Source organism: Camelus bactrianus, chromosome 17 (assembly GCF_048773025.1).
Source record: "Camelus bactrianus isolate YW-2024 breed Bactrian camel chromosome 17, ASM4877302v1, whole genome shotgun sequence".
Classification (NCBI taxonomy): domain Eukaryota; kingdom Metazoa; phylum Chordata; class Mammalia; order Artiodactyla; family Camelidae; genus Camelus; species Camelus bactrianus.
Window position 1 is genome coordinate 31,761,365 of NC_133555.1, and position 20,539 is coordinate 31,781,903.

The 20,539-nt window shown below is 35.3% G+C and overlaps 1 protein-coding gene across 42 annotated transcripts in view; it reads left to right on the plus strand.

Annotated features, from left to right (window-relative positions):
• PBRM1 (polybromo 1) overlaps window positions 1-20,539 on the plus strand; it is a 100,725-nt gene that overhangs the window by 33,388 nt on the left and 46,798 nt on the right. For 22 of the 42 annotated variants that reach the window (XR_012499982.1, XM_074344690.1, XM_074344718.1 and 19 more), the window contains 7 exons: window positions 260-351; window positions 5,150-5,363; window positions 8,856-8,997; window positions 10,136-10,233; window positions 12,495-12,539; window positions 17,389-17,665; window positions 19,994-20,099. Coding sequence is in view for 41 of the 42 variants with exons in the window: in XM_074344690.1 (XP_074200791.1) it covers window positions 260-351; window positions 5,150-5,363; window positions 8,856-8,997; window positions 10,136-10,233; window positions 12,495-12,539; window positions 17,389-17,665; window positions 19,994-20,099 (974 nt within the window). In the remaining variant the exon portion in view is untranslated. The remainder of the gene's footprint in view (window positions 1-259; window positions 352-5,149; window positions 5,364-8,855; window positions 8,998-10,135; window positions 10,234-12,494; window positions 12,540-17,388; window positions 17,666-19,993; window positions 20,100-20,539) is intronic. The other 20 variants (XM_074344686.1, XM_074344689.1, XM_074344701.1 and 17 more) reach the window with 1 other exon arrangement.

The window sequence follows — 20,539 nt, forward strand, 5'->3', positions numbered from 1 at the left end:
CTGCATTTAAATAAAAAATGCAAATAGCTTGCTTTAGGCTTTCTACCACCACTCTCTCTTTTCTAAGAGAAAAAAATTAGTCATCTTGGTTAAGATTGATTGTGGGGAAAAGAAAAAGTACAAAGATAAGTTGAGGAGGCAGTTGAATGAAACTTTTTCTTTGATATGAATGCCTTGTTAACAGTTCCTATTTCCTGTAAAGTAACCGAATTATTATAACATCTTTTTCTGCCTTCTAATTGCTTGTTTTTCTTTGTAGTAATAAAAGAGCAGTCCAAGGGGGTCGTTTATCAGCAATTACCATGGCACTTCAGTATGGCTCAGAAAGTGAAGAGGATGCTGCTTTAGCTGGTAGGCATTAGGTTGTGACTAGTTAAATGTCTTCTAGGTGGATCCTTCTGGTTAAGGAAAATTGCAGTTACTTTGGTTCAGCTGGGAGTTTGTTTTTGGAGTACATGCTGTTTTGTTGCATTTTGATTGCACTCTTGGTTGGCAAACTTATCAAGAGCTTATTACTACTTTACTTTGTGTTAAAGCATGTATCTAAGTAAATAAATACTTCTGTGAAAACAATTGGTTTGATAGCCTTAGCAGATCCTGGTTTCAAACCTGTGGTGATAAGCAGTGAGTACTAGTGACACCATCAGGAAATCCCAAGGAGACATTCACATCATCTTATGTTTCTGGTCATTGGATTATATTTTCAGTAGGCTATAATTTCTTCCCAGCTGGAGCTTATGATTTAAAGATTGTATATTACAATCAGAGCAGGATGGTAAATTGTCATTTAAACAGGTCAAAGAAAGGGCATTGGGCACTACAAATTCATGTAAAATTTATAAAATAGTGAAAAAGATCATTGATTTCATTGTCTGTCTTCCTAAGTGATATAATCTTTTTTATTTTTTACTATAGATATTTTTTATATGTAGAGGTAAAAAATTTTTCTTGAAATTACTCTGGCATTTGTTTTAATTTTTATAATAAGTGTGACATAAGATTTTTCTAGCAGTATCTTATTTTCTGCTAGATCTGTAGAAATTCATAATTACTATAGACTACTTACTAGAGTATGAATTTAATTCTTTACACTCATGTAAGAATTAACTTTTTTTTAATGTAAATCAGTTTTATCCAATATTGAAAGAAAGTTTATCTTTTCATTAGTTTTATTTTGTGCTAGTTGTAAAAGTGACACACATGTTATCTTAGCTTTCCTTTCCATTTGGTTACTTCATTAACCTTATAGTAGCATAACAAATTGAAGGAAGACTATACCACTTACAAAATTCCTAAAAAGCATTTATTGCCTTTTTTTCCTAATAGATAGTATCTTTGTCACAAGAGGATTCTTATTTAGTAACCTGAGCTATTAAAGAAAACAAAGTAGATGCGACCAGCTTTGTATGTAGTAGATCATTCAGACTTACTCAGAACCTGTTTATCTTAAATTTAGTCAAGGTTCTAACAAATTTGATTTCCTGCTTCTTGCTCCTGGAAACAACTTAGGGGTAGGACAGTGAAAATAGCAAAGAAAGGTTAACTCATGATCTCGTAGCAACAAGAAAGTGCTGATGGAAAGAAGGCGTAAGAACTGAAAAGTGTGGCCTGGCCTCTAGAGATGATTGTTTTAGAGGCCAGCCCACACATGGCATCCCTGAGGGGGTGGGGAAGGGAAGAGCACCCACTCGCAGTCAGCACAAGAAGAGGAATGAGGTGGGCAGTGGAGTAAGAAAAACAGACAAAACTTCCAGTCCTCCCCCACCAAAACAAAATAAGGCAAGAAGGCAAAACGAAACAGAGAAACTGGGATAAGTAGAAAGCATATAGATGAGAGAAACAGCTCGAAAAATTATATCAGAAATCAGTATTAGTGGCCTAAATTTGCCAATTAAAGTTTGAGTTTGAATTTTTATAAAATCAGGTTATATGCTGGTTACAGGAGACTTACCTTAAACAATATAAAAGTACATTCAGGAAAGCTGAGTATAAAAGGATGGGAAAAAACACCAGGAAAATAATAACCAAAAGGTAGTTACATCAGCTTCAGTTAAAATGTACTTTTGAACATTAGCAAAGGTAAAAAATATTCACCTGATAATGATAAAAGGTTTATTGCATTAAGAAGATAAATTATAAAAGGGCTCAAAGTATGTAAAACAAGCAGTTGGAACTTCTTGAAGAAAGTAAAAACATTGCCATTAGAGTGGGAGCCCAGTTCTCTCAATTGCTAGATAAGCAGCCAGAAAACCAATGAAGACAAAGAAAATTTAAATACACTTCCTCACAAGTATATTTGTATTCTTTTGCTGCTAAAATAAAACAAAGTATCACAAATTTAGTGGCTTGAAACAACAAATCTATTCTCTTCAATTCTGGAGATCAGAAGTCTAAAATCAGGTTGTTGGCAGGCCAGTGTTCCTTCTGGAGGCTTTAGGGGGATAATACATTTCCTTGCCTTTTCCGGTTTCCAGAGGCTACCTGTATTCCTTAGTTCATGGCCCCCTCCTCTACATTCAGAACGCAGCACTCCAGCCTCTGCATCTGTCACCCCATCTCCTTCCGTCTTTGATCTCCTTACCTTTCTTTCATAACCAGAGATTAATCCAGTATAATCTTCCAAACTCAAGGTTCTTCTCAGTTATATCAGCAAAGTCCCTTTTGCCATATAAGGTGATACTCACAGATTCTGTGGATCAGGACATGGATAAATTTGGGGGCCTATTATTCATCCTACCACAACAAGATGGATATAACAGACAAGTATTCTGTAAGTAGAGAATACATATTCTGCCCTGGTTCACATGGAATATTTACAAAAATTGACTATGTACTTAGCCATGAGACAAATTTTAACAAATTTGGAAAATCGGGTATTATATAGGCCGTATTTCTGACCACAGTGCAGCTATGATAGCAACTAATAATGAAGAGGTAAGATTTTTTTTAAAAGAGTAATTATAATAGAAACTTAATTACTTGAAATTGAACAATAGCAATAATAAAAATAATACATATCAAAACAGTGGGAGTACAGCTAAAGTGGTGCTTTGGAGGGAAATTTATAGGTCTGAATGCTTCTGTTTAGAAAGAAAAGCAGCTGAAAGTCAGTGGACTAAGCATCCAGCATAAGTGAATAATAAAGCAGAGATACTGGGAAAAAGAAGATAGAAAGCTAGGAGCAGAAATTAATTCATTAGAAAGAAAACCTATAATGGAAAATATCAATAAAGTCAAAAGTTTTTCTGTTACAAATATTAATAAAATAGACAAATCTGTGGTGAGATGATTATCAAGAAAGAAACAGAAGGCATAAATAAATATTAGAAGAAAAGGGGACCATACAGAGATTAAAAAGAGAATGTAAGGGCTGCTTAATGCAAATAAGTTTGAAAATTTAGGTGGAATAGACAAATTCCTAGAATATGATAAATGCCTACAACTGATTCAAGAATAAAAAAGCTGATTGCTCATATCACCATTAAAGAAATCAGATTACTAATTGCTGATCTTCCCACATGGAAAACACCAGGCCAGACATTTAGGGAACAAATTATATACAAATTTCTGCAGAGAATAAAAAGAGCTCCCCAGTTCATTATATGAATCTAATATAACCTGTGTACCAAAACCAAACAAAATATAAGCACGCTGTATCTAGCAGTATATATAAAAGATAATACATGATAACACAGTTGGGTTTATGCCAGGAATACTTGGTTAGTTCAACATTAGAAAAGATAAAAGTATCCTTCACTACATTAGTAGATTAAAGGAGCAAAACTATACTTTTGGCTCAGCAAATGCATTTGATTAATGCTTCAGTTTCCATTAATGATAAAAACTTAGCATACTGGGACTCTTTCCTAATTTGATAAAGGGTATCTCCATGTTCATGGGAGAAATATTTGTAGCATTCCCCTTATCATAAAAAACAATGTTGTTACCTCTTGGTCAAAGTACTAGCCAGCATTCAGTGATAACAATAAAGCTGTAAGTATCAGAAAAGAAGGATTATAAGTATTGCAGTTAATAGATTGTTTTTTGAGTTTTCTACTTAAAAGACTACTGATAAATTATTAGAATTAATAAGAATAATAAGGTGCTAGATGTAAGATTATTGTACAAAAATCTTCATTTCTGGAATCAGCCACAAAAAGGAAAAGTAATTTTTTTTAAAGATACAGTTTACGTAGCAACTAAACATACGCCTAGGTGTAAATCCAATAAAAGATGTGCAAGAGCTTTATGGATAAGATTGGAGGTAGTAGAGTCAGAAAAGACTACATAGTTTCAAATCCTATCTGCTTCCTGCTCCCTATCTCTAGATCCCTTCTCCACTGCTTTACAAGCTGGCTGACTTTGGGCAAGTCATCAACCTCTCATGCCCAGTTTTTATATTTGGAAAAGAAATAATAATACTATGTGGTGATGTTAGGATTACCTGAGACTGATAACTTGTCAAGCTCTTAATATATAATTAAGTACTTACTAAGTGATTATCATTCTTACCTGGGAGCATGTAGTGATTTTGGTTATCCTTATCCACCAAGGCAAAGTTTAAATTAGGTCCATATACACTGTTTGAGTTCAGAGAAATTAGTAATATATTTTGTATTTCTATAAAAATGATTACATGTTTTGTTTTTTGGGTTTTTTTATGGTTAGCTTCTACCTAAGAATTTTCTCAGTAAATGAAAACCCAAGGGATGCTATAGATCAGTGGGGCAAAGTCAAAGAGATTTAAGGCTAAGTCAGGTCTCCCAATATCAGCCCCATCTACATTTTGTGCTATCCTAAACTACATACTATTGCTTTGGTTCTGAGATCTGTGAATGGCTGCTTGCTTTTTTTTTCTTGTCCAAGCACACATAGCAGGGAGTCTCTGATGATGGCACATTTAAAAAAAACTATTTTTAACCTTTAAAAGACAGTATAATTTTTACTATGATACTCTTTTGTATGTCACACTCCTCTAAGTAAACATACAATTATACTAAGCATAACTAACATCATCTTTAATGAAGGCTAGAGACTATTCTTTTAAAATAAGTATTGTCAAATATATGTAGCCCAATCTGGAAGGTTGTAAAAAGACCTTCAGAGAATATTTTTTCTTCCCCTTATAAGTATTTTTATGTCTTTGTAGCTGCACGTTATGAAGAAGGAGAGTCGGAAGCAGAGAGCATTACTTCATTTATGGATGTTTCAAATCCTTTTTATCAGCTTTATGACACAGTTAGGAGCTGTCGGAATAACCAAGGGCAGCTAATAGCTGAACCTTTTTTCCATTTGCCTTCAAAGAAAAAATACCCTGATTATTATCAGCAAATTAAAATGCCCATATCACTACAACAAATCAGGTAAGATGTCTTCTACATCACTCCGTATAAATCGATCTTCTTGTGACTGAGCCTCCACATGTGTCTTCCTTCCTAAAATGGATGAGGATATTAAAGGTGAAATGTTTTTCATATGGTCTAAAGTGTACTTAAATATCACTCCTGTATAAAAGTGAGATATAAATTTTATTAACTATAAATGATATTCTTTGTACTGCAATAAGAATCAAAAGGCAAATAAACAAGGTGTTTCAGCTAGGCATTTGTGTCAGATTATGGATTATAAAAGGTCATGAAGCTCAAAATAACTGTTCATTTTCTTGTAACTATGCAAAGTGAAAAAATCTTTCTGCCTATACCCTTTATTGATATTTTGATTATAACAGTTTATCTGTACTTAAATTTTGTATTTGTAGCTGAACCCGCAGAATAACCATAGTCAGCCCTGAGAGTACTCATAAGCTGAAATAGTACATGAAAGATGGCTCATCATGGTGTTTCTTTTCTGTTTAGAAAATGTTAAAAAAAGATCATTGGGAATTCAGCCAGACAGAATACTGGAACCACCACAATATCATTAGAAATAGTAGGAAATAAGTAATATTATAAAATTTGATGTTTTGTAAATCTTAAAATGCAGATTATGTTTTGCGGTATAACCAGATAGAGGCAAGAAGTAGGTAAAAATATTTTAACTAGGCAAGGTCAGAGTATGCTGGTGTTTACATGATGTTTTCATAGCAGGTAACTAACCTTCCAAACAACAGTAGGAATTAAAATCCTTGTACATTACTGGATTATAGGAAATAAGTTTGGATAACAATGTATGTTTCATGGTTTTGCATTTGTAACTTCTATTTTCCTCTTTTGATCAATAAAGTTTATAGTGTTTTTATTTAATCCAAACTTTGGAGGTTTTGTACACGAATAGGATCTAGAAAGTCAGTTTATTTGGCCCTCTTAAAAATAACATGGAGAGAACTATATTCAATATCTTATAGTAACTTACAGTGAAAAAGAATATGAAAACAAATATATGTATGTTCATGTATGACCAGAAATTGGCACACATTGTAAATTGACTATACTTCAATAAAAATATATGTATTAAAAAACTAACATGGCAATTAAGGCAGCCATTTACTAAGAAAATAGTCTAGAAATTTGTCTTTTACACTCTTTGCCTTGGAAAAGATGGTGACAGTGCTGTTGATACTGAGAGGTTCCTTTTTAATTGAATGCTTTTTGTCCTTAGTTTCTTTTCTCCCTCATGAGTTTTTTTTTTTTTTTTTTTTAATTCCAACAGTCTAATCAACTGGTTAGTTTTAAAGAAGGCAGATCCTCAGCCAGCTCAATAACCTGGCCAGCAACCTTCATCCAAGTTAGAATTTTCTAACATAAGCCTTGCTTTGTTAAGTCAATAATGCTGTACCTTTCCTCCCTTTTAAAATTTACTCTTGACAGTTATGTGGTACACAGGTAGGGGATTGTGAGGAATAGAGAAGTGGCTGAGATCTGGCTTGTAGCACAGTAGAGTTTTGAAAGGTCAACTTTTAGGACATCTAATCTACTTCCTTTCCAAGGACACTTGCTGGCCAGTGGTGCCTGACAGGAGCTGGGCTACCTTCCATTGTGCTCTATACATCAGAGCAACTGGGAAAGCTAGAGCAGTGTTGTCCAATAGAACTTTGTGTGATGGTGGAAATGTTATTTTATCTGCACTGTCTGCCATGGTAGCCACTAGTCACATGACTGTTGAGAACTTGAAATGTGGCAAGCGCAACCACATAGATTTTTAAATTTTATTTCATTTTGATTTAAAAAGCCACTTGTGGCTAGTGGCACAGTTGAGGAAGATTTGCTAGCAGAAGGAATATAGTTGAGTGTCATCAAAAGCAACAAAAGTGGAGGAGTGGGCAGGAGCCGGACGATGTTGTTCCGTTTTCCACCTTCCATTGTGTTGGGCTTGTCATCCCTGTCTTTTATTTCCCCTCTGCCCTTCCCTCCCCCCGTCCTTGATTAACATCAGTCTGATAAATATCTTCAGATTTATTATAGATTGTCATTTACAAATTTGGATTCTCTGTCTCTTCTTTGTGGGTGTTGAGAATAGCCAGCACATTATCCTTGGAGTTAGTAGGAATAAGTCTAAGGCTGTAATTTAAATTCTGGGTGCTGGTTGTGTGAGCTGGTAGTGAGAGCGGAGTTTATACTTAGTTGTAGCATAAAGTAGTTTGCTTCATCCCTTTCTCTAACGTTCATATCACTTTAAGCACTATAATGAATCTACATATGATTTTAGTAAATTTTAAGTAAAACTTTTTATGCAAAATGAACGATAGATTCTAAGAGAAAAGTCTAAACTCTCATTCTGTGAAGCTGTGCACATATTGTGATTCTTTACTTAATACTGCTTTTGTGACTTTGATGGATAGCATACAAGTGCTTCAGTCAGAAGATTTAAAAGTCAGTCTGTACATTGTTAGGGTAAACCTAACTCTTCACCTTGTACAAAATGTATAGGGATTTTATTAGAGTTGGTGTTAGTGACAGCCACAGTATCTGAAAGAGCTTTCGGAGTTTTTAAGACTCTTAGATAAGGTAAATAAAAATTAAGCCATCATAATTAATTACAAATGTATGTATTAGAGGAACAGTAGTGAATAGACTCAGACTTACCTGCTTCTTGTTTACCATCTTAAGACTGCTCTTCATTGTCCATATACTCCCCTGGAGGTAAATTTATATTATCCTACATGCTCTTTCATGGAGTTGCCAGTACTTTCTCTTTTCTTTAACCCTCATGACATGAAATGGCCTCTTATTTAAGTATAGTTGATTTACAATATTATAGTAGTTTCAGGTGTACAACAAAGTGATTAGGTTATATGTATGTATGTATATATATTTTTTCTATTTTTGATTCTTTTCCATTACAGTTTATTGCAAGATACTGAATATAGTTCCTTGTGCTCTACAGTATAGCCTTGTTGTTTATCTGTTTTATGTATAGTGTGCATCTGTTAATCCCATACACCCAATTTATCACCCCTCCACTTCCCTTTTGGTAACCATAAGTTTATTTTCTATGTCTGTGCCTCTTATTTTCTGAAATTGGTAGATCACTGTGATTCTTCATTAAGGTAGCTTAAAACCTCCCTGATTTTCTTAAATCTCTTCCTAGGGTTTTCATTTTAGCCACGAACAGGGTTTTTCCATTAGGATTTTGGCTAATACATTTGCTTTGTGATTGACCACCTTATGGGGTCGTCTTACTACCTTTTATAGTATTTTAGTTTATACTTTTGGATTTTCAGTTAAATTGTCATACTGCCTAACTATAACAGTGCCTCTTTACTTTATATTTTGAAATTGTCACTTCTGGGCCTTTAATCAGTGTCAGTAGTAAAGATACCTTGTAGTATTTGTCAGGATTTTTGCACTGGGGTTTCAGGAAGAGTGTTTCATAATTTTAATAATGGAAAACTCTAGCCATGTGTTTGTCTTTCACAGAACAAAGTTAAAGAACCAAGAATATGAAACTTTAGATCATTTGGAGTGTGATTTGAATTTAATGTTTGAAAATGCCAAACGCTATAATGTCCCCAATTCAGCCATCTACAAGCGAGTTCTAAAATTGCAGCAAGTCATGCAGGTATGATTTCTTGGTTTTGCTAAGTTGTATGCATAATTGAAATAATTTTACACATTTTGAGGAGGTTCTTTTAAGATGTGTGATTTCCCTCCAGCAATATCACATGATTCTTTTCAACCACAAGTACTGCTGAAAATTTCTTTAGAGTTGTCAGAAATAATAGTTTAGACTGGGTTAGCTTTGTGACTGGAAGAAGCAGGGATTTGTCTCTGGGAGTAATTTTAGGGTTGTCTGGAAGTTTCCCTCCAGTTGCAGATGATGGGTCTGTCATTTAGATTTTATTTCTTTTGTTCTAGACTTTGTCTCTCTTAAGGTAGGGTTAGTCCTAGGAGAAAGGACATCTTAAGGCTAATTAACCATTGTACAGTGCCCATGAGTTTATTGAATCCTTTCTGAGAGCACACCTTGGAGGACATCTGAGGTCACAGGTGATCTAGGTGTTTTGAGACAAAAAAGCTTAGATATGAAGTACAAATTGTGTCAACCTGTCAGTTTTTGGTAGGGTCTTTGTGGAAAGACAATCTCAGGGCAAGGAAGCAAGAAAGGCAATTTTAGGTCACCTGTAGAATCTTCATTTTGTATGGTCAAAACTGTCATCAGTGCTGTAGATTTCAAGTATTTCCTTTTCATTGCTCTGTATATATTCCCTTAGTCAGCTGTGGTTGGGCTTTTAGCTCTGTTTGGCGGAAGGTCTTTAAAAATGCATGTGTTGATAAGTAGATCTTCTTTCACCTCTCACATTAAACTTCTCCTTAGTCACACTGTTGCTTAAGAAGTCAAGGGTACAAAAGGCTGTCTGAGTTGGTTTTACTTAAATATGGTCACCAGAGAAGGATGCCCCTACAACTTGCCTCAGTATTTTTAACGAGCCAGTGCCCTTTGTAGTCTTACATGCAGTTGAGCTAAAGTTGATTCCTCAACTTTCTGGATCCATTTTTTTTTTCCACTTACTTTTCTGTCATACAAGCTTTTGTTGAATTGAGTTACTGAAAAGGTTTAATGACTCTTTCTGATTTTGTGTATCCTACATGTGGTTGTATCTTTCTGTGAACCTGATGTTTCTAGCTCTTTAATATTCATATATTCTAAGTGTGTTCAGCAGAGTGAGCTTAACTCCTGGGATCTGCTCGGTTTTTAGGCAAAGAAGAAGGAGCTTGCCAGGAGAGACGACATTGAGGATGGAGACAGCATGATTTCGTCAGCTACCTCTGATACTGGTAGTGCCAAAAGAAAAAGGTATATATACTCTTCTTATAGCTGGAGACATCTCAGTTTCTATTTATTTTATCTTAGATTTAAGTGCAGAAAAATGTTTCTTTAAGCTTTCAAGTATGAATTATCTTATAAGCTTTAAATATTTTATATCATTTGTAAATTGTATTGTTAGCACTTTTTTTTGAGCGAATACTATATTGCTTAAGATAACATAGATAAAAATAACAACTACTTATACAACTTGGAAAATCATGTTATTCTTTTTGCTGTCCAGGTTATTTTGTTTTAATGTGGCATTTTAAGAGTGCCCCCTAAATCTAATTTAGGTAATTTCTACATGGTGAGTTACCAAAAAATTGGTATTACCACTGTAGTGAAGTAAGTCATTACTCTTACCCCTTTGTTTTTCCTTGTTAATCTGTTCTTTACTTGCATTTTTTAAAATTGAAGTATAGTTGATTTACAATGTTGTGTTAGTTTCTGGTGTACAGCATAGTGATTCAGTTATACACATGTATTTTTCATTATCGACTATCATAAAGTATTGAATAGAGTTTCCTGTGCTATACAGTAGGACCTTGTTTATTTGCCATTTTAAGGATGTCATTGTAAAATACCAACTCATAACTTCAGTTATGAGTTCGTAAACAGTTAAGCTAGATATTTGGTTTTCTTTTCTTTCTATCTTTTCTTTCAACTTCCCTAACCCTTCCTTTTTCTCACGGGTTTTGTGGAAGGGACCTTACTGTGAGATTCTGAAGCTGGACTCCTTTAAAGAATCATGCAAGACCATCTCTTTTGTCTGTGCCTCCCACACGGAATTTCTTTGACTTGATCTTTGTGGAACATCATATTCTTCCTCAGCCTTAACTGTCTCACCAGCTTTATAACAGTAATCAATCCAGGGAGGATACCTTAAACAGGCTACTCACTAATAGCAGGGCTTGTCAGATTCAAAACTGAATGAAGAAATAATTATAACTGTTAACATAATTATATTCATCCATTAATAGGTCCACTAAGATCAGAGGATTTTAAGAAGTGGTTTAGAAAAGGAAACTGTCTTATCTTTCCCTCTTATAAATAGCATTTGGGAAAATTTTTTTAGTTTTGAAAATAACTTTTCTATGCTATGCCAAGGTAATTAAATTGATTGGTGTGCCCTGAGATGTGCGTCTCCTCCATTACTGGCCTATGAATTTCATCCTTCCAAGTTCTTAATTCCTTATTATACCAGGGACAACGGAGGAAAAATGTGAAACCAGATCAGAGACATCAAATCAAGAACACCTTTGAGTGTAATTATATAACTACAACATCACCTGTGTTTTCCAGATCAGTCACCAATCAAAAATAAAAACTTCTCAGGCAAAAGAAGGTAATGGAGGCAAAAGTGATGGTACAGTTAGTGCCATCACTGAATGAAAAGAGATCTTAAACTAGTTGAGTGTTAAGAAAACAGTTTCAGGGAAGCATTAGCCCAGGCCAGATCCTTAAAAATTATGTATCTCTGTGGCTTATAGTTTGTGGGACAACCCAAGTAGATTAAGTGAAAGTTATTACTCTAAATAAAACCTTCCATGAGGAGAAAATGAAGCATTATTTTCTTGAAATAATAAAATCTCACTTTAGACAAAAAAATCTCTTTATGAATAGGTTTCCTAGGAAGTGTTTTGTATACTAAAATGGGAAATACAAATAAGAGAACAAATACAAATCATAGCTAACACAATAAAGGAACATGTCTGGGTTTGAAATACAGGCATGAGTGCACAGTAAGAGGTTGAAAGAAGCAAGTCCTATACTGTGGACTGTGACAAAGGAAATAACACAATGAGCCTTTTAGAAGGTAGTTACGTTAAGAGGTTTTGGTAATAAGAAATAGTCTTCTCTAGAATTCAGGCAAACATGACAGCCTAGTAGGTTAAGCTAAGCTTATCCAGAGAAGTGAGAGCCAGGTTTTCCAGATACCACTCAACTTGACTCCTAAGTATTGTGTATGATTCTGTCTTTGCCTTATTTTTTTCATATCAAAGATTGTGAGAAAGATTAATGTGGGTATATTCTCTTCATTCTGGAAATGCATTCTTCTCCCCAACCCCTCTACCCCAAAATCCACCTGCTGTCTTCCATGTTGAAATGTTCCAAGTATTCTTAATACCTTTTATCCTTTGGATTGAATAATCCTCTTTTTTTCTCAATTGTATTTGGTTTATACAAGACTCTCCAATGTTGCTTGTTTTGTTTCTCTTCACGTGTAATGTTTGTTTCTGCTTTCCCAGGAACACTCTTGACAGTGAGATGTTGGGTCTCAGGAGGCTATCCAGGTGTGCAGTCCTTTTTTTATGCATAAACGTATTTTTAAAAGTGTAACTTCTGTGCCATGGTCAGTACTGATTAGGTGAAAAGTGAAGCCGTAAGCATGTGAAATAATGGTTTTTATTTGGGTGTCAGTTTATTTCATGAGTAAAGAAAGCAGTATAGTTTAGAAGTATAGTTAGTAAAATAAATTCAGAATTAGCCTTGATATGTTCAGGAGCCTTAATTTGTTGCCAGCTTTACCAGGGGCAGCAAGCCCTCTCACCAATCAGTGTGGCTGTGCTTCTGCAACAAAATATGGAGAGGCTGAGAATATGGTGGCATTGCCAATATCTAGGGGCTGGCAGTGCTGATTGCCTTGCAAGGATGTCTTTTACAGATTGTGGGGTGGTGGAGGGATCAAAATCAATATTGACAATCCAGGTGATGTCAGCTTATTTGGCACCTATGCCTTGGGTTAGTGCTTCTTGAGCATGAATACGTTTCCTCAATCTCTGATCTTGTCCATGTTTTATTTCTTTAAAAGCATCCATGTCTTTTGCATGGTATTTATGATTTTAAAATAGCCCATAAGTTGCTGTGTTATATTCCTAGTAATCATTATGTGGTGCTTTCATTTTCACCTTTGCCATCTGGCATTCGTGGAGTGTCAGTTGTTTGCAGAACACCAGACTCTGCTCTTAGGTCATAAAGGAGAACATTTAATCATTCCCTCTACCTTCTAGGGACTTACTGGCCAGGAAAAGAGGCAGGTTGAAAACAAATTAAATTATGTGGGAGCAATGTGGTAAAATAATTACGTAAAATACACAGTTGTAGAGTTGTATGGAAATGTGATTGCCCATATAGCTTTGGGAAATATGATTTCTCTGTCATGCTTTTCCTTGAAAGTTAGATGTTCTACATGTTGCTGTCATATGTAGTCCACTCTACAAAGTTAGTGTGTTAGTATCTTCTTCCTAATATTTTCCTTAAAAAAGGTTGTCTTAGTTAGGTGGTAAAATTAAGAAAAAGACCATGGATTGTATTTCTTTTTTACCATTCATAGTGTATGGCACTGCTTCTGGGTAGTAGTAGAAGAAATAGAAATATGGGGCATCATGGAATAGTTTATAAGCCCAGGCTTTAGAGCCTGACTATCCAAGTTCAAATCCCAGTTGTTCTTAATTAGCTTTGTAGTCTGAGCCTCGTCTCAACTTCTTCATCTGAAAAAGGAGTTGATGAAATACCTACATAGGATTGCTATGAGGACCTGATTGATTAACATGTTTAAAGCCCATGAAACTGGGCCTGGATTTAGTGAGTACTCAATAAATGTAGTTCTGATTTTTTTCTGGAAGTATTTCCCATTAATATCAAGTCTTGGTAGATTTCATTTTGTTTTTAGTCAGATGTTACTAATCTGGAAAAACTCATTAAAAAGATAAATAAAAAGGTTTTGTTCCTTGAAGATTTGAAGATGAAATGTAGCAAGCCTTGTAAAAGAAGAACCTTGGATTTACTTGGCTTCATAGCAGACACCACTGAAGATCTAGAGCCAGGGAGTTAAATGCTGGGAGACCTTGAAGCCTGTGAGCAAGGTTGACTTTGATTAGAGAGGCCCTTTGAAAGAGATAACTTTTTATCATCCACTTGCATGATAAAAGCAGCCTTGTAATTATCAGCTGATTCAACTCTCAGTTCTCATTGCTTACTTTTTTATGGCCTTAGGTATTCACTTGACTTCTCTAAGCCTCTGTTTTTACATTTTCAAAGTTGGAATAATTGTACCTGGTTCCTAGAATTTGAGGATTAAATGAGTGTTCATAGACCCTGGCACATGGTAGAAGTGTTAGCTGTAACTGTAAATAGGAATCTCGTGTGTATATCCAAATATGCATGCATATAATAATAATTAATAGCTTCATACAAAGAATAATGATAAGGACATATGAGAAAGTGGTCAGCCACAAACTGTGAAGGTTAAGACTAACACCACAGCATGAAAAATTAAATGGAAAGGTTGCATCTAGAAGGTCTGTGGAGGTCCTCTAGAGCTTTGTGATAAACTTAAGAAAAACAAAAAGTGACATTGATTCCAGTGTTTTAGGCTAGGTTGATGTTCAGGAGGATGGTAAGATGGTGGCCCTGGAAAATTAGAGATTCAGAGCAAATCCTCTACAAGCTCATAATCTGTGCAAATTAGAAAAAGCACCCATTTCTCAAGATGCTCGACTTTCATTTATTGGAAAATTGCTGTAATATACCAGTTTTGTTAGCACAGGACCATTTATGGCCCATCTCCTGTAAAATTCTAAAATTGTATATTTATTATAACACTGTCTGTGATCTGTATTGATATCCCCTTAAATGCATCCTTAAGTGCAAATGATAAACAACCCTGGTTTTGAACTCCTTTAAGATGTATTTTGCCTAAGTATGTTCACAGGTGCTGATTAAAAAAAGAGGAATGAGTATGCCAGTTACAAGGTCTGGGATTTAATTTTATGCAGCTCTCCCAAAATAGGGATGAGTAAATAAACTGCTTATAGTTAATGATGTGAGATAGGAAGAGAGGTAGGATGAATATAGACGGGTTATAAGAAGAATGTAGAAATCAAAGTGACATTGCAAACAAAGTATCAAACAGGGGAATATGGTAACTATCTTTTTGTAGTAGCGTTTATCTCATTTCAAAAAATATTTGAAGTTACTTTCAAAAGTAGATATAAAAAGATTCAGCATCATACTGGAAAAAAATTAAGTAAATATGCCAGCCATCCAAGCTAATACAGTTATAAAAAAATATGAAGTTTAGCTATGATTTTTTTCTGACAGTCAGATTAAAAGTAATGGACCAGTGGTTCTCAGTCTCAAAGGCAATATAAGGATCTCAGAAAATGTAAACAAAATAACAAAATGATTTGTTCAGAGAAGATCATAAGTGACCGTAACAATCAAAGTTTTGCTTACCTTTGAAGATGGAAACCAGTTATACATCACTGTCTTAAAGAGTGAATGATATAAATGGAGACAGGATATTATCAATAATACAATTCCTAAAACAGTAAATTTTAGTTATTAGAGCAGTTATTAAATTCTGTGGTATCAAATTCAGGTTCTGAATTTTTCTTTAGAGGCTTCTTGAAGGCTGAAGTCATCTGTGTTCTAATCTCTGCCTTGATGTGGAACTCTGATGTTGAAGCTTTGTCCCGCATTCCCCTTCCATTATTCACTTGCTAAAGTCCTGGACTGAGAGAGCTCTGCCTCTCACATCAGCTCCCAAGCCTGCCTCTTTGAAGAAATAGTTTCCACTAGATGAAACTTCTCCTAGATTGCCACCATCTAATAATCCCTTACTTGTCACAGACACAAAAATACTGAGAGGAGGAAATGACAAGAATGATCTCAGAGCCACCAAGGGAAATGAACAGTCTAAGTGAAGACACAGGTGACAAAGATGATCCCAACCCTAGGAAAGTCTCCTAACTGGATCACTTCCAGGTTGCCTTGAGCTCCATAATTTAGGAAAATACGCATTCTGAGACATTTTAAAATCTTGTCTTAGGATATGTATTTATTCTCTCATCTGTTAATTCTTGATTTGAGTTTTGTTTCTTATTTTTAAAAAAGCATATTTTGAACCTAGTAGAGAAAATATCTGGCCTTTGGCTTCTTTATGACCCAGCAATAGAGTGAGTGAGTGGTCAGAGGACTGGACTAGGAGACCCATTTGGCCACATAGTTTGTTTGAGGAATGAACTTCCTTCCATGTATAAGACACGAAACAGGTAAAAAATATTTACTTCTGAGTACTACATTATTGAATCTTAGTGTTTGTTGAAGAGAAATTAAAGCACATTTTATTACCTATTTTGGAGACTGCTGATTTTATTACCTACTTTGGAGATTCTGGCTAGAATCTCTTTATCTGTGTCCTGAGGACATATAACAGTGGGCCAGAAATCCTATTGGAAGATCATCTCTTCTAATAATTCACTGGACAGCTCACCTTGGGCAAGTCATTTAGCCTCTTTGAGCCAGTTTCCTCAATAATTAGGAAGCTAGCCCACGTTTTCTTGGGCCCCTTTGTAACTCAGGTTCTAACCTGTAGTCCCTTGTACTTTGTTCTATAACACTCACATCTGTTTCCTAGCATCACATCTTATGGGAGAATTTAGAGAACAGGACAGGGATTCACACTCAAGGATAAAAAATTTACACAAGAGCTCAGATGAACCACAGATCATTTATTCTTTAAGCTATGTTGGGAGTATGGAATAATGCTGGAGGAGGGAGTCAGTAGAACTGACCCTGACAGGATAAATGCAAGAGAGACTTGTACCCACTATAGAGACATTAGTCTGACAGACAACTCCTCTTTGTTTTCTGGTAACCAGGGTATGCAGGTGTTAAGGAGTGGTTGTCTTAAGAGATGGAATACTTTTCTTTTTGTTTGTTTTATTTGTTTGTTTTAAAGGAGGACTGTTAGTAACAGAGAGTCAGCAGTTTTATTCCATTTTCACTCTATTATTAAAAATAAAAACTATTTCAATTGATAATAGAATTTCATTTTCTTTGGAATCAGACAAGATCTTTTTTCAAGCACTGCATTTCGTAAATATTCTAAACAGGTTTGTCTGGTGTTCTTGGCTACTCCTGGCAGAGTCACTGTTTTAACTATTTTGAACATTTTCCTAATATTTACTTGTAGCTTCCAGCATGTTTACTGTGATTGTGGCATACATAGTCAATAAATTATAATCATTGTGAAACACCTTCCCACAAAATTAATTTGTTTCATTTCAAATTTATTCTTGTGTCAATAAAACTGAACCTGTTTTCATTTTCCCCCTTTTCTATCTCCCCCCTCAATAGTAAAAAGAACATAAGAAAGCAGCGAATGAAAATCTTATTCAATGTTGTTCTTGAAGCTCGTGAGCCAGGTTCAGGCAGAAGACTTTGTGATCTGTTTATGGTTAAACCATCCAAAAAGGACTATCCTGATTATTATAAAATCATCTTGGAGCCAATGGACTTGAAAATAATTGAACATAACATCCGCAATGACAAATATGCAGGGGAAGAGGGGATGATAGAAGACATGAAGCTGATGTTCCGAAACGCCAGGCACTACAACGAGGAAGGCTCCCAGGTAAGGATGTGTGGGAATCCTTGAGTGTTTTCTTTAGAGCTGCTCATGGAATAATGCATTTTGAGAGACTAGGTCTAGAGACCTAACTTAGGTTACTCTTCTCAGTGAATAGCTTAGTATTTTGTCTTTTCTTAATTGTTTAATATGGGAGGCAGGACTTTATAGAGGTCAGAAAGTTCATACTCTGTACAGTCGTCCCTCAGTATCAGTGGGGGATTGGTTCCAAGACCCCCGTGGATACCAGAATCCACAGATGCTCAAGTCCCTTATATAAAATGGCATAGTACAGTTGACCTTCCAAACCCACGGGTTCCACATCCATGGATTTGAAGGGTCGACTATATTCTGACCTCCTAGATTTGAATCCTGCTCTGCCAATCCCTATGTAATATATCTTTTCTGAACCTCATCTTTGTCATCTGTAAATTGGAGATAATAGTAGTACTTGCATCTGGGTGGTTGTAGATTTAAATGCCGTAATGCCTACAGAGCATGTAGCACAGTACCTGATGTTTGAAAAAGCACTCAAATGAAAAGCACGGACATTAAAATGTTTCATCATCATTATTATTATTGTTACTACGATCCTCAGTAGCCATGCTTCTCTAAGGATAGTCCATAAAGTTGTGTAATTATGTAAGTATCAGGATATTCCCATAATGTACCTCTGAATAATTCTGTTATGAAGCATCTTGATTTTCAGTTCTTTATCAGTATAGCTAAGATACAGTCTTCCTTCTTTTATAATTTTTTCTATTTCATATCCTTTATCTTTTGAATTGAGGTATACTTGACATGTTTCAAACATACAACATAATAATTTGATACTTGTATATAGTGAAAATGATTACTGCAGTTAAATCTTAATTAACATTCACCACCATATATATAGTTTTAATTTTTTTTATGATTAGAACTTTTAAGATCTCCTCTCTTAGCAGCTTTCAAATACGCAGTACAGTATTATTAACTAGTCACCATGCTGTACATTACATCCCCATGACTTACTTATTTTATAACTGGAAGTTTGTAGCTTTTAACTCTCTTAACCCATTTTTCCCATCTCCCACCCCTGCCTCTGGCAGCCGCGAATCTGTTCTCTGTATCTATGATCGTGTGTGTGTGTGTGTGTGTGTGTGTGTGTGTGTGTTTGTGTGTGTGTGTGTGATGGGAGGTGGTGGGGGTTTTGTTTTTTAGATTCTGCATCTAAGTGAGATAATATGGTATTTATCTTTGTCTGATTTATTTCACTTAGCGTGATGTCCTCAAGGTTCATCCATGTTGTTACAAGTGGCAAGATTTCATTCTTTTATGGCTAAATAATATTCCTGTGTGTGTGAGAGAGACATTTATTTTATTCATCCATTGATGGACACTTAGGTTGTTTCCATATCTTGCCTATTGTAAATAATGCTGCAGTGAGTATGGATGGGGTTGCATATATCTTTTCCCAATTTCCTTTATCTACTTTAAATCTCTCAGAAATAAAATTACATTTTCAAATCATTTATTTCTTTTTTGTGTTGTTAAATTTTAAAATAAAATAAAGTAGGCACTGAGGGTACTTGTGATCAAACAAACGGTTCTCGCTATCATAGGGATTTACACTGTCCTTGTTGTCATTGGCTAATGTCTGCCACTGGTAGAGAAAAATCTACCTTAAGAGAGGTTGCCAGAGAAGAGAGGTCACTTATTCCCTCAGCCTCTCTGCTCTGGTGGCAGTCAGGGAGGAGAACCTCTGTAGTGGGAATGGGAAGAGGTAGCTGTGGAGACGAAGCCATTAGGTGAGTAACCTTGTCATTGACTATGTATTACCACCCTTGGCTCAGTCTTCAGAAAGAGAGCCTAAGCAGGGATTGTTGGTTTTCAGAGGTCGAATTCCAGACTGTGAACTCACACTGATGTTAAATCCGTTTTAATAGCATTTGAGATGTTGCTCTCCAACTAACAGATATTTTTAATTTTTCATTTCCATTGAGCTAAGTCTTATCATGAGGGTCCAGTGGAAGAGAGGTTTGTGAAGAAACAGCACATGTAAACATGTTTCAGAACTTCTGCAGAAACTTGAAATAATTCTACTGCAGTAGGTCTCAAACTTCAGACTGCATGTGTGCACATCAGAATCACCTGGAAAACTTTAAACAACAAACCAGTTAAGGCCAAAGCCCACCCCACAGAGAGATGATTTTGTTGCTCTGTAGTGATCTCAAGCTTTATTTCTTTAGTTCCCAACTATCCTACCTGTGTTTTTAAAATTTCTTTGTGAATGTATATTATACTTCAATAAAAAGCTTCTTAGAAAATAATTATATTTATAATCAAATATAGGTGTACAATGATGCGCACATCCTGGAGAAGTTACTCAAGGATAAAAGGAAAGAGCTGGGCCCACTGCCTGATGATGATGACATGGCTTCTCCCAAACTCAAGCTGAGTAAGGCGGCTGCACACTTCATTGTTCAGTTCAGGCTGTCAAGGATAGATTACTGATTTACTGAAATAATATTTAATAATTGGTGAATATAACTGAACTTGTACTCCAGCATGGAGTTTCTTCCCTCCTCTCCAGCACACTCTTTTGTATTTTAAGTTAAACGTGAAAGCATGTGAGGAATAGAAAACTATAATGTCAAAGGTTTTGTTTACTTTCTTGAATGCGGTGGACATTTTGTAAATGTTAAGTAGTAAGAATAGATACTTTTTCTATATGTGATGCCCAGAAGAGTAAAGTAGCAAGATTTTCTTTTTTCATTTCTTCCTTTTTTTAAATTTTTGTATGGATGTTTGCTAATTACTAGAATTAAAAGTGAATCCCATCTCCTTCTAGATAGAATTTGAGGGGTTAGAGGTGTCCAGCCACTGCTCTGTAAGTTA